The 15,089-nt window shown below is 47.2% G+C and overlaps 1 protein-coding gene across 4 annotated transcripts in view; it reads right to left on the minus strand.

The window, feature by feature from the left end:
- Positions 1–15,089, minus strand: part of LOC135541423 (vitamin D3 receptor B-like) — a 118,989-nt gene that overhangs the window by 26,061 nt on the left and 77,839 nt on the right. For all 4 annotated transcript variants that reach the window (XM_064967660.1, XM_064967663.1, XM_064967661.1 and 1 more), the window contains exons 4-6: positions 8,495–8,625; positions 6,059–6,255; positions 3,177–3,276 (exon numbers count right to left, since the gene is read on the minus strand). In XM_064967660.1, the coding sequence (XP_064823732.1) occupies positions 3,177–3,276; positions 6,059–6,255; positions 8,495–8,625 (428 nt within the window). The remainder of the gene's footprint in view (positions 1–3,176; positions 3,277–6,058; positions 6,256–8,494; positions 8,626–15,089) is intronic.

Genomic DNA, 15,089 nt, shown 5'->3' on the forward strand with positions numbered 1-15,089 from the left:
GGCTAGCGAGTGAAAACATGGAGAGAGAAGGCTAGGGAGTGAAAACATGGAGAGACAGAAGGCTAGGGAGTGAAAACATGAAAACACAAGAAAGACATCCCTTTCGGTCAGAGACAAACTTACATGTGGTAAACCACACACACACACACACACACACACACACACACACACTTAAATCTAATGAATGAGCAAGGTTTGTTCATGGAGGAATAGATCACGATGACCGTCGAAAACAACTTAGATGAGAGAGAGAAATAAATAGTGAGAGAGAAAGAGAGGGAGAGAAAGAAAGAATGATAGAGAGACATGACGCAGGCTGGGAGGGCCGTGCCTCTCTGTGTGTTGGCCCCATTATGACTGGTTGTCTTAATGATCTCTTGTTAACTCCTGGCAGACAGTGGTCTGAAAGGTCTGCAGGGGGTCCAGAGAAACCTCTGGGAATTCTGAGTAAAACAGCATGAAGGATTGATACACACACACACAATCACACATACGAGTACACAGGAAGCAGTCACTGATGGCAAATAACACCAATAAGTGTGAGATCTCCTTCATCCACTCTCCTCTCTGTGAGATCTCCTTCATCCCCTCTCCTCTCTGTGAGATCTCCTTCATACCCTCTCTGTAATATATCCTTCATCCTCTCTCCTCTCTATGAGATCTCCTTCATCCCCTCTCTATGGGATCTCCTTCATCCCCCCTCTGTGAGATCTCCTTCATCCCCTCTCTGTGAGATCTCCTTCATCCCCCCTCTGTGAGATCTCCTTCATCCCCCCTCTGTGAGATCTCCTTCATCCCCCCTCTGTGAGATCTCATTCATCCCCCTCTGTGTGATCTCCTTCAACCCTTCTCTGTGAGATGGATTCATCCCCCCTCTGTGAGATCTCCTTCATACCCCCTCTGTGAGATCTCCTTCATCCCCCTCTGTGAGATCTCCTCCTTCATCATCCCCTCTGTGAGATCTCCTTCATCCCCCCCCTCTGTGAGAACTCCTTCATCCCCCCTCTGTGAGAACTCCTTCATCCCCTCTCTGTGAGATCTCTTTCATCCCCACTCTGTGAGATCTCCTTCATCCCCCCTCTGTAAGATCTCCTTCATCCCTCCTCTGTGAGATCTCCTTCATCCCCCTCTGTGAGATCTCCTTCATCCCCTCTCTGTGAGATCTCCTTCATCCCAACTCTGTGAGATCTCCTTCATCCCCCCTCTGTGAGATCTCCTTCATCCCCCTCTGTGAGATCTCCTTCATCCCCCCCCCCCTGTGAGATCTCATTCACCCCCCCCCCTCTGTGAGATCTCCTTCACCCCCCCCCCTCTGTGAGATCTCCTTCACCCCCCTCTGTGAGATCTCCTTCACCCCCTCTGTGAGATCTCCTTCACCCCCTCTGTGAGAACTCCTTCACCCCCCTCTGTGAGATCTCCTCCATCCCCTCTGTGAGATCTCCTTCATCCCCCTCTGTGAGATCTCCTTCATCCCCCTCTGTGAGATCTCCTTCACCCCCTCTGTGAGATCTCCTTCACCCCCTCTGTGAGATCTCCTTCACCCCCCCCTTCATCTGTGAGATCTCCTTCATCCCCCTCTGTGATATCTCCTTCATCCCCCTCTGTGATATCTACTTCATCCCCCCTCTGTGATATCTACTTCATCCCCCCTCTGTGAGATCTCCTTCATCCCATCTCTGTGAGTTCTCCTTCATCCCCTCTCTGTGAGTTCTCCTTCATCCCCTCTCTGTGATATCTCCTTCATCCCCCCTCTGTGAGATCTCCTTCATCCCCTCTCCGTGAGATCTCCTTCATCACCCCTCTGTGAGATCTCCTTCATCCCCCCTCTGTGAGATCTCCTTCATCCCCCCTCTGTGAGATCTCCTTCATCCCCCCTCTGTGAGAACTCCTTCATCCCCTCTCTGTGAGATCTCCTTCATCCCCCCTCTGTGAGATCTCCTTCATCCCTCCTCTGTGAGATCTCCTTCATCCCCCCTCTGTGAGATCTCCTTCATCCCCTCTCTGTGAGATCTCCTTCATCCCCCTCTGTGAGATCTCCTTCATCCCCCTCTGTGAGAATTCCTTCATCCCCCTCTGTGAGATCTCCTTCACCCCCCTCTGTGAGATCTCCTCCATCCCCTCTGTGAGATCTCCTTCATCCCCCTCTGTGAGATCTCCTTCATCCCCCCTCTGTGAGATCTCCTTCATCCCCCTCCCCTTCTCCCCCTGAGATCTCCTTCACCCCCCTCTGTGAGATCTCCTTCACCCCCCCCCCCCCTCTCTGTGAGATCTCCTTCATCCCCCTCTGTGATATCTCCTTCATCCCCCTCTGTGATATCTACTCCTTCATCCCCCTCTGTGATATCTACTTCATCCCCCTCTGTGAGATCTCCTTCATCCCCCTGTCTGTGAGATCTCCTTTATCCCCCTCTGTGAGATCTCCTTCATACCCCCTCTGTGAGATCTCCTTCATCCCATCTCTGTGAGTTCTCCTTCATCCCCTCTCTGTGAGATCTCCTTCATCCCCCCTCTGTGAGATCTCCTTCATCCCCCCTCTGTGAGATCTCCTTCATCCCCTCTCCGTGAGATCTCCTTCATCACCCCTCTGTGAGATCTCCTTCATCCCCCTCTGTGAGATCTCCTTCATCCCCCTCTGTGAGACCTCCTTCATCCCCCCCCCTCTGTGAGATCTCCTTCATCCCCCCTCTGTGAGATCTCCTTCATCCCCCCTCTGTGAGATCTCCTTCATCCCCCCCTCTGTGAGATCTCCTTCATCCCCCCTCTGTGAGATCTCCTTCATCCCCTCTCTGTGAGATCTCCTTCATCCCCTCTCTGTGAGATCTCCTTCATCCCCTCTCTGTGAGATCTCCTTCATCCCCTCTATGTGTGTCAGCTTTACCCGTCGATTCTTAATTTCTCACATTTTGCACATTTTTCTGTCTGTCTGAGTGTGTGTACGTGTGTAACAGAGGTAAGAATGTGCCATAAAACTCACTCCATAGCTAGCTTGAAATGGCGCTATCGAATTGGATCCTTTCCTATAAAACAACTATTGGTATGTTGTCAAGGAGGGCGGTCACCTGTGTTTGCGATCAGAGGACCACTGGTTTCGAGCCTAGTAAGGGGACAGGGACATTGGAGGATGAGGAGCTGTTAGCAGCACACTGACGTGGGTTTCACTTGTGAGTGTGGTTTACCTGGAGAGTGGCTGAAGGAGTCAGATGAGGCATCAGACAGAGAGTGGAGAGAAGCAGCTCTGCTTGCACTGCGTGTCACTGGGCCTTCACGGACCGGAGGCTAAAGGAAAACACACATGTAATATAATATATATAGTAATATATGCCATTTACAGATGTGGGATCTTAATTTGTTTGTTGGTAAGAATTTCCTGCACAGCGGAAATGCAAACTTATAGTGTATTTGAGTACTAAAAAGGCTTCTGAAGCTTGAAATGTCAGACTTGATTTGCCCTAATGAAAATTGTATCAACCCCTACAAAAAGAATCCTGGTGTTGCAAGTGCCGTGCTATATCTACTGAGCCAGACAGGACCACGTGAACTCAATATAGTCTACATCATTACCATCGGACAATTAAATCCAGTGCTTCACACTTTGGGAGGAGTGTCACATCAGGGCCTATCACCATTAGGAACAACTGTCCTCCTTTAGGTGTCGGTGTGGGGAACTATTCATGTCTGACTCTTACTATTGTTTGTTTACTGCTGTGTTTTCCTTGTGGTTTGTGTATGTAATGTATGAGGTGTGCTAAGATGTTCCTGTTCTAGAACAATAAACTGAAATCTAACTTTATGTACAGTACATACTTTAACTTCAAGTTCAGATATCCCGTTGGACAAAGTGCACACACGTTAGGTGACAACGCAATCCAGTCTAAATTGTAACTAGTTGAAATGATGCCTGGGCCCAGTTGGATTGAGTGGAGTATGTTACGAGCTTGGCACTGGTGTTACAGGGTGGAGACTGGTGTTACACAGTGAATACTGGTGTAACAGAGTAGAGACTGGTGTTACACAGTGAATACTGGTGTAACGGAGTGGAGACTGGTGTTACACAGTGAATACTGGTGTAACGGAGTGGAGGCTGGTGTTACAGGGTGGAGACTGGTGTTACATAGTGAATACTGGTGTAACGGAGTGGAGGCTGGTGTTACAGGGTGGAGACTGGTGTTACACAGTGAATACTGGTGTAACGAAGTAGAGACTGGTGTTACACAGTGAATATTGGTGTAACGGAGTGGAGACTGGTGTTACACAGTGAATACTGGTGTAACGGAGTGGAGGCTGGTGTTACAGGGTGGAGACTGGTGTTACAGGGTGGAGACTGGTGTAACGGAGTAGAGACTGGTGTTACACAGTGAATACTGGTGTAACGGAGTGGAGGCTGGTGTTACAGGGTGGAGACTGGTGTTACACAGTGAATACTGGTGTAACGGAGTGGAGGCTGGTGTTACAGGGTGGAGACTGGTGTTACACAGTGAATACTGGTGTAACGAAGTAGAGACTGGTGTTACACAGTGAATATTGGTGTAACGGAGTGGAGACTGGTGTTACACAGTGAATACTGGTGTAACGGAGTGGAGGCTGGTGTTACAGGGTGGAGACTGGTGTTACAGGGTGGAGACTGGTGTAACGGAGTAGAGACTGGTGTTACACAGTGAATATTGGTGTAACGGAGTGGAGACTGGTGTTACACAGTGAATACTGGTGTAACGGAGTGGAGGCTGGTGTTACAGGGTGGAGACTGGTGTTACAGGGTGGAGACTGGTGTAACGGAGTAGAGACTGGTGTTACACAGTGAATACTGGTGTAACGGAGTGGAGGCTGGTGTTACAGGGTGGAGACTGGTGTTACACAGTGAATACTGGTGTAACGAAGTAGAGACTGGTGTTACACAGTGAATACTGGTGTAACGGAGTGGAGGCTGGTGTTACAGGGTGGAGACTGGTGTTACACAGTGAATACTGGTGTTGTTACACAGTGAATATTGGTGTAACGGAGTGGAGACTGGTGTTACACAGTGAATACTGGTGTAACGGAGTGGAGGCTGGTGTTACAGGGTGGAGACTGGTGTTACACAGTGAATACTGGTGTAACGGAGTAGAGACTGGTGTTACACAGTGAATACTGGTGTAACAGAGTAGAGACTGGTGTTACACAGTGAATACTGGTGTAACGGAGTGGAGGCTGGTGTTACAGGGTGGAGACTGGTGTTACAGGGTGGAGACTGGTGTTACAGGGTGGAGACTGGTGTAACGGAGTAGAGACTGGTGTTACACAGTGAATACTGGTGTAACGGAGTGGAGGCTGGTGTTACAGGGTGGAGACTGGTGTTACACAGTGAATACTGGTGTAACGGAGTGGAGGCTGGTGTTACAGGGTGGAGACTGGTGTTACACAGTGAATACTGGTGTAACGAAGTAGAGACTGGTGTTACACAGTGAATATTGGTGTAACGGAGTGGAGACTGGTGATAAACAGTGAATACTGGTGTAACGGAGTGGAGGCTGGTGTTACAGGGTGGAGACTGGTGTTACACAGTGAATACTGGTGTAACGGAGTAGAGACTGGTGTTACACAGTGAATACTGGTGTAACGGAGTGGAGGCTGGTGTTACAGGGTGGAGACTGGTGTTACACAGTGAATACTGGTGTAACGAAGTAGAGACTGGTGTTACACAGTGAATATTGGTGTAACGGAGTGGAGACTGGTGTTAAACAGTGAATACTGGTGTAACGGAGTGGAGACTGGTGTTACAGGGTGGAGACTGGTGTTACACAGTGAATACTGGTGTAACGGAGTAGAGACTGGTGTCACACAGTGAATACTGGTGTAATGGAGTAGAGACTGGTGTTAGAAATTAGAGGTTGATGTTACGGAGTGAATACTGGTGTATCGGAATGGAGACTGGTGTTACACAGTGAATACTGGTGTATCGGAGTGGAGACTGGTGTTACAAATTGGAGGTTGGTGTTATGGAGTGAACACTGGTATTATAGAGTTGAATCTGGTGTAATGGAGTGGAGACCGGTGTTACTGAGTGGAAACTTGTGTAACGTACCCTGAATCGGTTGAAGTCGGAGTAGGAGTCATCGTAGGTCTTGTGGTGTGCCTCCACCAGTGTGGCGATGACCTGGCTCTGGTCCTCGCTCAGCCGGGGTCGCTGCGCCTCCCTCTGCGCCTCCCGCTGCGCCTCCTCATCCTTCCTCCGTTGGATCAGATCTTTCTTCCGCTGCACCTCCTCATCTGTCAGAATGACTGGGAGAGAGCGAGAGACAGAGACAGAGACAGACAGAGAGAGAGAGAGAGAGAGAGAGACGGAGAGAGAGACGGAGAGAGAGACGGAGAGAGAAAGAAGAAAGAAAGAAAGAGTAGGATGGAGAGAGAGGTTTAGAAAGAGTCATGAAGAGGGGGATTGAGCGGGAAGAGATCAGAGGTCAGAGAAAGAGATACGGAAAGACAAATATCAGGGTTAGAAAAAGGAGTAGAAAGAGAGCAAGAGCAAGAGAGAGGGTTAAAGAAAGAGAAAATGTTTTATTGAATGAGCAGAAAGAAGGCTTCAGAGGAGGGAGAAACGCTAAAGAAAGAAGTGGTGCGACAGAGAGAAATGCAGATACCACACCCTGACTATTTCAGACTGAAATGATTGGAACATAGGCAAAATAGAGATGTTAATGCTGGTGCTGTGTGTGTGTTTTGAACTAGCATATGTAAGTGTGTGTGGGTGTTTAAGAAAATTTGCATATTTAAGTTGTGTGTGTGTGTGTTTAAAAAAGTGAGGATATTTAAGTTGTGTGTGTGTGTGTGTTTGAGAAAGTGAGTGTATTTAAATGTGTGTGTGTAAGTGTGTGTACACAAGCGCGAGCCAGCGTGTGTTCTACAACGTGACTAGGTTGCGCAGCGCATGCATCGTCCTGTCCTCAACACACAAAGCATTATCTCCACTCCGTTCCCCCTGTTGTTGTTCCAGCCACAGAATTAGCTCACACTCTGTTCCACACTAAAACAGATTGTTGTCATAGCAGCAGCAGCATAAGTGCACTGGCTCCTATTCATGTACAGTGTTGGGAGCACTGTGAAATCACTCTCTGGGAATTCACTGCTACAAATACACATTTTATGGGGAAAACAAAAGAACAACCGAACTTTCTATTAACAGACTGAAAACAGAGTCCATTTGAAGTGTGGCGAAAACATCCGCAGGTCTCTAAAGTTCAAAAGGGAGCATAATGTACAGGCCCTCCCAGAATGCTCTAGTACTCCTGGTGGATGTTATAAACATTCTTATGAGGGAAATGACCTAGAATGTCTTGACCGGGTCCAAATGCTTCTATAGGTAAATATGCTGTGTGCCTTGCTCTCTATGGGTACAAAAGAAGGGGGCAGGGTTAGACCAGGGGTGTTAAACTCATTTAGCCCCAGATGCCCCATTCGGTCTCCAATGAGATCCGTGGGGCCGTACAAATAATTGGTTAGGTTTCCTCTGCGTTTAGTTTTTAACTCAAACTACCCGGGGGGGCGGGATTAGACCCCCCGCAGCCCAGATTGGACCCTCCCGCGGGCCGGATGTTTGACCCCTGGGTTAGACAGTGTTGTGATTTGAGTCCTGTTTGTTCAAAGATCCTTGGGTTTTTTCTGTGTGTGTGTGTGTGTGTGTGTGTGTGTGTGTGTGTGTGTGTGTGTGTGTGTGTGTGTGTGTGTGTGTGTGTTTCTCATTGCTATTGGCAGGCAAATTTGTGTTTTAAAGCTGACACGGACTGACGTCTAATAACAAAGGAATTATTTTGACTGAAATTCCATTTTCCTCCATGAGATGAATTATCTCCTGTTCTTATCAGTGTGCCATTAAACCCCATTAACAGTTACCTAACAGCAGACTGATAGAAGATCATTTCTCTCTTTTGTGCTCTCTCTGCTCTTTTCAACACACACATCTTCCATGGTTCAAAACATCATTCAAAATTCAAGAGATCATTCCGACACTCATGGGAGAGAAATTAGTGTATTTCTTATTAAGAAGAGTTGCCTAACAATGGGATGAAAATACATTTATCTCTGTAGTGAGTCAAATGATATTTTCCTTTGTGTGTGCGTGATCATATTATGTGATCTTACACCTCTAATCATGTGTTTCTTAATCCTGGTCTTACAACCAAGGGGTCTACACACCAGATTAGTACTAAACACCTGATTCTACTAGTCAAAGGTTTAATAATGAGTTGATTGTTTAAATTAGGGGTGTAGTACTATAGCAAAAAATGAAATGTGCACCCCTTCGAGTCCCCTGGACCAGGATTAAAGTAACACTGATCAAGCCTGCAAGGCTATCCTCTGACAGTCAAAATGAAAAAGTATTTCTGACAGAAGCATTGAGTGGGACAACATTGCCTCTAGGTACTGATCTAAGGCCAGTTTTGCATTGTTCCCCCTTAGTTGCTGACATTAGGATTTGGGGAAGGGGAACCTGATCCTACATCTGTGCAGAACGGACACTCACACTCCTTCATCATTCCGATGTCCACGCAGCGTTTGAGCCGGCAGGCCTGGCAGTGGCGGCGGTTGTCCTTGGTGATGGTGCAACTGCCGTTGAAGGGGCATGTGAAGCTAGCCTTACGCTTCATACTGCGTCTGTAGAGGGGGAGAGGAAAGAGAGAGAGTGGTGGCGGGGGGAGAGAAGTAGAAAGACAGAGAGTGGCGGTGGGGGGAGAGAAGTAGAAAGAGAGAGAGAGTGGTGGCAGGGGGAGAGAAGTAGAAAGAGAGAGAGTGGTGCCGGGGGGGGAGAGAAGTAGAAAGAGAGAGAGTGGTAGAAAGAGAGAGAGTGGCGGTGGGGGAGAAGTAGAAAGAGAGAGAGGGGGAGTAGAAAGAGAGAGAGAGTGGTGGCAGGGGGAGAGAAGTAGAAAGAGAGAGAGTGGTGGCGGAGAGAAGTAGAAAGAAGTAGAAAGAGAGGGGAGAGGTGGCATGGGGAGAGAAGTAGAAAGTGAGAGAGTGGTGGCGGAGGGAGAGAAGTAGAAAGAGAGAGAGTGGTGGCAGGGGGAGAGAAGTAGAAAGAGAGAGAGTGTGGTGGCAGGGGGAGAGAAGTAGAAAGAGAGAGAGTGGTGGCGGAGGGAGAGAAGTAGAAAGAGAGAGAGTGGTGGCAGGGGGAGAGAAGTAGAAAGAGAGAGAGTGGCGGCGGGGGGAGAGAAGTAGAAAGTGAGAGAAGTGGGGGAGTGGCAGGGGGGAGAGAAGTAGAACGAGAGAGAGAGTGGTGGGAGGGGGAGAGAAGTAGAAAGAGAGAGAGTGGTGGCGGGGGGAGAGAAGTAGAAAGAGAGAGAGTGGTGGCGGGGGGAGAGAAGTAGAAAGAGAGAGAGTGGCGGCGGTGGGAGAGAAGTAGAAAGAGAGAGAGAGTGGCGGCGGTGGGAGAGAAGTAGAAAGAGAGAGAGTGGTGGCGGTGGGAGAGAAGTAGAAAGAGAGAGAGAGTGGTGGTGGGGGGAGAGAAGTAGAAAGAGAGAGAGAGTGGTGGCAGGGGGAGAGAAGTAGAAAGAGAGAGAGTGGTGGCGGAGGGAGAGAAGTAGAAAGAGAGAGTGGTGGCAGGGGTGGCAGGGGGAGAGAAGTAGAAAGAGAGAGAGAGTGGCGGCGGGGGAGAGAAGTAGAAAGAGAGAGAGTGGCAGGGGGAGAGAAGTAGAACGAGAGAGAGTGGCGGCAGGGGGAGAGAAGTAGAAAGAGAGAGAGTGGTGGCGGAGGGAGAGAAGTAGAAAGAGAGAGAGTGGTGGCAGGGGGAGAGAAGTAGAAAGAGAGAGAGTGGTGGCGGAGGGAGAGAAGTAGAAAGAGAGAGAGTGGTGGCAGGGGGAGAGAAGTAGAAAGAGAGAGAGAGTGGTGGCGGGGGAGAGAAGTAGAAAGAGAGAGAGTGGTGGCGGGGGGAGAGAAGTAGAAAGAGAGAGAGTGGCGGCGGGGGGAGAGAAGTAGAAAGAGAGAGAGTGGCAGGGGGGAGAGAAGTAGAACGAGAGAGAGTGGCGGCAGGGGGGAGAGAAGTAGAAAGAGAGAGAGTGGGGGCGGGGGGAGAGAAGTAGAAAGAGAGGGGGGGGAGAGAAGTAGAAAGAGAGAGAGTGGTGGCAGGGGAGAAGAGAAGTAGAAAGAGAGAGAGAGAGTGGCGGCAGGGGGGAAAGAGAAGTGGCGGCAGGGGAGAAAGAGAGAGAGTGGCGGCAGGGGGAGAAAGAAGTAGAAAAGTAGAAAGAGAGAGAGTGGTGGCAGGGGGAGAGAAGTAGAAAGAGAGAGAGTGGCGGCGGGGGAGAGAAGTAGAAAGAGAGAGAGTGGCGGCGGGGGGAAAAGTAGAAAGAAGTAGAAAGAAGAGAGTGGAGAAGTAGAAAGAGAGAGGGGGGGGGGGAGAGAAGTAGAAAGAGAGAGTGGCGGCAGGGGGAGAGAAGTAGAAAGAGAGAGAGTGGCGGCGGGGGGAGAGAAGTAGAAAGAGAGAGAGTGGCGGCGGGGGGAGAGAAGTAGAAAGAGAGAGAGTGGCGGCGGGGGGAGAGAAGTAGAAAGAGAGAGAGTGGCGGCGGGGGGAGAGAAGTAGAAAGAGAGAGTGCTGAAAGCAGCGTGACCCTTTTGCCACACGCTATACTGGATGACCTATGACCTTCCTTGTGACTATCTGAGCTGAATTATTACAATAATGACAAATAGAACAATACATTTATAACATTCATGTGCATCACAGTTACTTAAAACTCCAACTCCACCTAAGGCATGGAGGGCATTAATCAGAGAGGCAACAAAGAGACCAAAGATAACCCTGAAGGAGATGCAAAGCTCCATAGTAGAGATTGGAGTATCTGTCCATAGTACCACTTTAAGCTGGACACTCCACAGAGCTGGGCTTTAAGGAAGAGTGGCCAGAAAAAAAGCCATTGTTTAAAGAAAAAAGTAAGCAAACATGTTTGGTGTTCGCCAAAAGGCATGTGGGAGACTCCCCAAACATATGGAAGAAGGTACTCTGGTCAGATGAGACTAAAATGTAGCTTTTTGGCCATCAATGAATATAGCTATGTCTGGAGCAAACCCAACACCAACAACATCCCTAGAGTGTAGCATGATGGTGGCAGCATCATGCTGTGGGGATGTTTTTCCATCGGCAGGGACTGGGAAACTGGTCAGAATTGAAGGAATGATGGATAGAGCTAAATACAGGGAAATTCTTGAGGGAAACCTGTTTCAGTCTTCCAGAGATTTGAGACTGGGTTGGAGGTTCACCTTCCAGCAGGACAAATGACCCTAAGCATACTGCTAAAGCAACACTTGTGTGGTGTAAGGGGATTTGGCCTAGTCAAAGCCCAGACCTCAATCCAATTGAGAATCTGTGGTATCACTTAAAGATTGTTGTACACCAGCGGAACCCATACAACTTAAAGGAGCCGGATCAGTTTTGCCTTGAAGAATGGGCAGAAATCCCAGTGGCTCGATGTGCCAGGGTTACAGAGACATACCCCAAGAGACTTGCAGCTTTAATTGCTGCAAAAGGCGGCTCTACAAAGTCTTGACTTAGGGGGTGAATAGTTATGCAGACTTAAGTTGTCTGTTTTTTTGTCTTATTTCTTGTTTCACAATAAATAAATAAAAATTAATCTTCAAAGTGGTAGGCATGTTGTGTAAATCAAATGATACAAACCCCCCAAAAATCTATTTTAATTCCAGGTTGTAAGGCAACAAAATAGGAGCCAAAGGGGGTGAATCCTTTAACTAGCCCCTGTACTAGCAGATGCATTTCATTTCAAACTTCACATTTCTCTAGTATAGGCTACTTATATTTAACAATATCAACATAAGGTGCTTGATAAGTGGTCTGTTCGGTTGGTGTTGGTTTTTTACGGTTTATCGTCCCGGCACTACTATCAATCATTTAGTAGTGACCGAAATGTGTAATCACGGTGTCATTCCATAAATATTGATGTCCTGCACCTCTTCTCTGGTTCCTACTCAAAGGAGTACACACATGCACACATGCCAGTAGAGGGAAAGAGAGAGAGAGGGTCATGCTACAAAGATATTCAGTGCAACACACACATTACCGTAAATATGTTAGGACATACAGTGCCTTCAGACAGTATTCATAACCCTTGACTTATTCTACATTTTGTGGTGTTACAGCCTGAAAACAATTAAATACACTTTCCCTCCCATCTACACACAATAACCCTTAACGACAAAGTGAATTGATTTATTTTTACATTTTTGCACATTTATTGAATGTTCAATGTTTTAATTATTTTCTTCATTGGCAACAAACTGACACGACACATCCAAGTATATCTGACCAAATTATGAAAGACAAGCATTGTACTTTTGAATTCTGTAATGTGAGTGTGGAAGAGACAACCATTTGTTCACCTATCAACAATGACAAGCCACCGGGGTCTGACAACTTGAATGGAAAATTACTGAGGATAATAATGGACGATATTGCCACTCCTATTTGCCATATCTTCAATTTAAGCCTGCTATAAAGTGTGTGCCCTCAGGCCTGGAGGGAAGCAAAAGTCATTCCGCTACCCAAGAATAGTAAAGCCCCCTTTTACTGGCTCAAATAGCCGACCAATCAGCCCGTTAACAACCCTTAGTAAACTTTTGGAAAAAAGTTTGTTTGACCAGATACAATGTTATTTTACAGTAAACAAAGTGACAGACATTCAGCATGCTTATAGGGAAGGATATTCAATAAGCACAGCACTTACACAATTGTCTAATGATAGGCCGAGAAATTGATAAAAGATTGTGGGGGCTGACTTGTTAGACTTCATTGCGGCTTTTGACATTATCGATCATAGTCTAGTGCTAGAAAAAACAGGCTATGGCTTTACACCCCCTGCTATATTGTGGATAAAGAGTTACCTGTCTAACAGAACACAGAGGGTGTTCTTCGATGGAAGCCTCTCCAACATAATCCAGTTAGAATCAGGAATTCCCCAGGGCAGCTGTCTAGTCTATTGTAATGTGGTGGTATTTTACATTTTGTATTGTAGATACAGTTGAACTTCGGAAGTTTACATACACCTTAGCCAAATACATTTAAACTCAGTTTTTCACAATTCCAGACATGTAATCCTAGTAAAAATTCCCTGTCTTAGGTCAGTTAGGATCACCACTTTATTTTAAGAATGAGAAATGTCAGAATAATAGTAGAGAGAATGATTTATTTCAGCTTTTATTTCTTTCACCACATTCCCACTGGGTCAGAAGTTTACATACACTCAATTAGTATTTGGTAGCATTGCCTTTAAATAGTTTAACTTGGGTCAAATGCGTCGGGTAGCCTTCCACAAGCTTCCCACAATAAGTTGGGTGAATTTTGGCTCATTCCTCCGGACAGAGCTGGTGTAACTGAGTCAGGTTTGTAGGCCTCCTTGCTCGCACACACTTTTTCAGTTCTGCCCACAAATGTTCTATATGATTGAGGTCAGGGCTTTCTGATGGCCGCTCCAATACCTTGACTTTGTTGTCCTTAAGCCATTTTTTCACAACTGTGAAAGTATGCTTGGGGTCATTGTCCATTTGGAAGAACCATTTGCAACCAAGATTTAACTTCCTGACTGATGTCTTGAAATGTTGCTTCAAGATATCCACGTAATTTTCCTTCCTCATGACACCATCTATTTTGTGAAGTGCACCAGTCCCTCCTGCAGCACCCCCACAACATGATGCTGCCAGCTCATGCTTCACGGTTGGGATGGTGTTCTTCGGCTTGCTAGCCTCCCCCTTTTTCCTCCAAACATAACGATGGTCATTATGGCCAAACAGTTCTAATTTTGTTTCATCAGACCAGAGGACATTTTTCCAAAAAGTACGACCTTTTGTCACCATGTGCAGATGCAAACCGTGGTCTGTCTTGTTTATGTCAGTTTTGGAGCAGTGGCTTCTTCCTTGCTGAGTGGCCTTTCAGGTTATGTTGATATATGACTTGTTTTGCTGTGGATATAGATACTTTTGTACCTGTTTCCTCCAGCATCTTCACAAGGTCCTTTGCTGTTGTTCTGTGATTGATTTGCACTTTTCGCACCAAAGTACGTTCATCTCTAGGAGACAGAACGCGTCTCCTTCCTGAGCGGTATGATGGCTGCGTGGTCCCATGGTGTTTATATTTGCATACTATTGTTTGTACAGATTAATGTGGTACCTTCAGTCATTTGGAAATTGCTCCCAAGGATGAACCAGACTTGTGGAGGTCAACAACAAAATATTCTGAGGTCTTGGCTGATTTCTTCTGATTTTCCCATGATTTTCCCATGATATCAAGCAAAGAAGCACTGAGTTTGAATTTAGGCCTTGAAATACATCCACAGGTACACCTCCAATTGACTCAAATTATGTCAATTAGCCTATCAGAAGCTTCTAAAGAATGTTTAAAGGCACAGTCAACTTCGTGTATGTAAACTTCTGAAATACCACTGGAATTGTGATACAGTGAATTATAAGTGAAATAATCTGTTTGTAAACAATTGTTGGAAAAATTACTTGTGAAAAAAATTACTTACAAAGTAGATGTCCTAACCGACTTGCCAAAACTATAGTTTGTTAACAAGAAATGTGTGGAGTGGTTGAAAAACGAGTTTTAATGACTCCAACCTAAGTGTATGTAAACTTCAGACTTCAACTGTACGCCAGTCTCTTCCAGATCCGTCAGTCAGTCAGAATTTGCCAGTCAGCCAGACTCTTCCAGATCCGCCAGTCAGTCAGACTCTTCCAGATCAGCCAGTCAGCCAGGATCCGCCAGTCAGCCAGACTCTTCCAGATCTGCCAGTCAGCCAGACTCTTTCAGATCCGCCAGTCATCCAGGTTCCGCCAGTCAGCCAGACTCTTCCAGATCTGCCAGTCAGCCAGACTCTTCCAGATCCGCCAGTCAGCCAGACTCTTCCAGATCCGCCAGTCAGCCAGACTCTTCCAGATCCGCCAGTCAGCCAGACTCTTCCAGATCCGCCAGTCAGCCAGGATCTGCCAGAACCACCAGCCAGCCAGGATCTGCCAGATCCAACTACCTGCCTGAGTTTCCTCTCAGTGCTGAGCTTCCTCTCAGTGCTGAGCTTCCCCTCGGTCCCGAGCTGCCCCTCGGTCCCGAGCTGCCCCTCGGTCCC

The sequence above is a fragment of the Oncorhynchus masou genome, chromosome 6, assembly GCF_036934945.1.
Source record: "Oncorhynchus masou masou isolate Uvic2021 chromosome 6, UVic_Omas_1.1, whole genome shotgun sequence".
Lineage (NCBI taxonomy): Eukaryota > Metazoa > Chordata > Actinopteri > Salmoniformes > Salmonidae > Oncorhynchus > Oncorhynchus masou.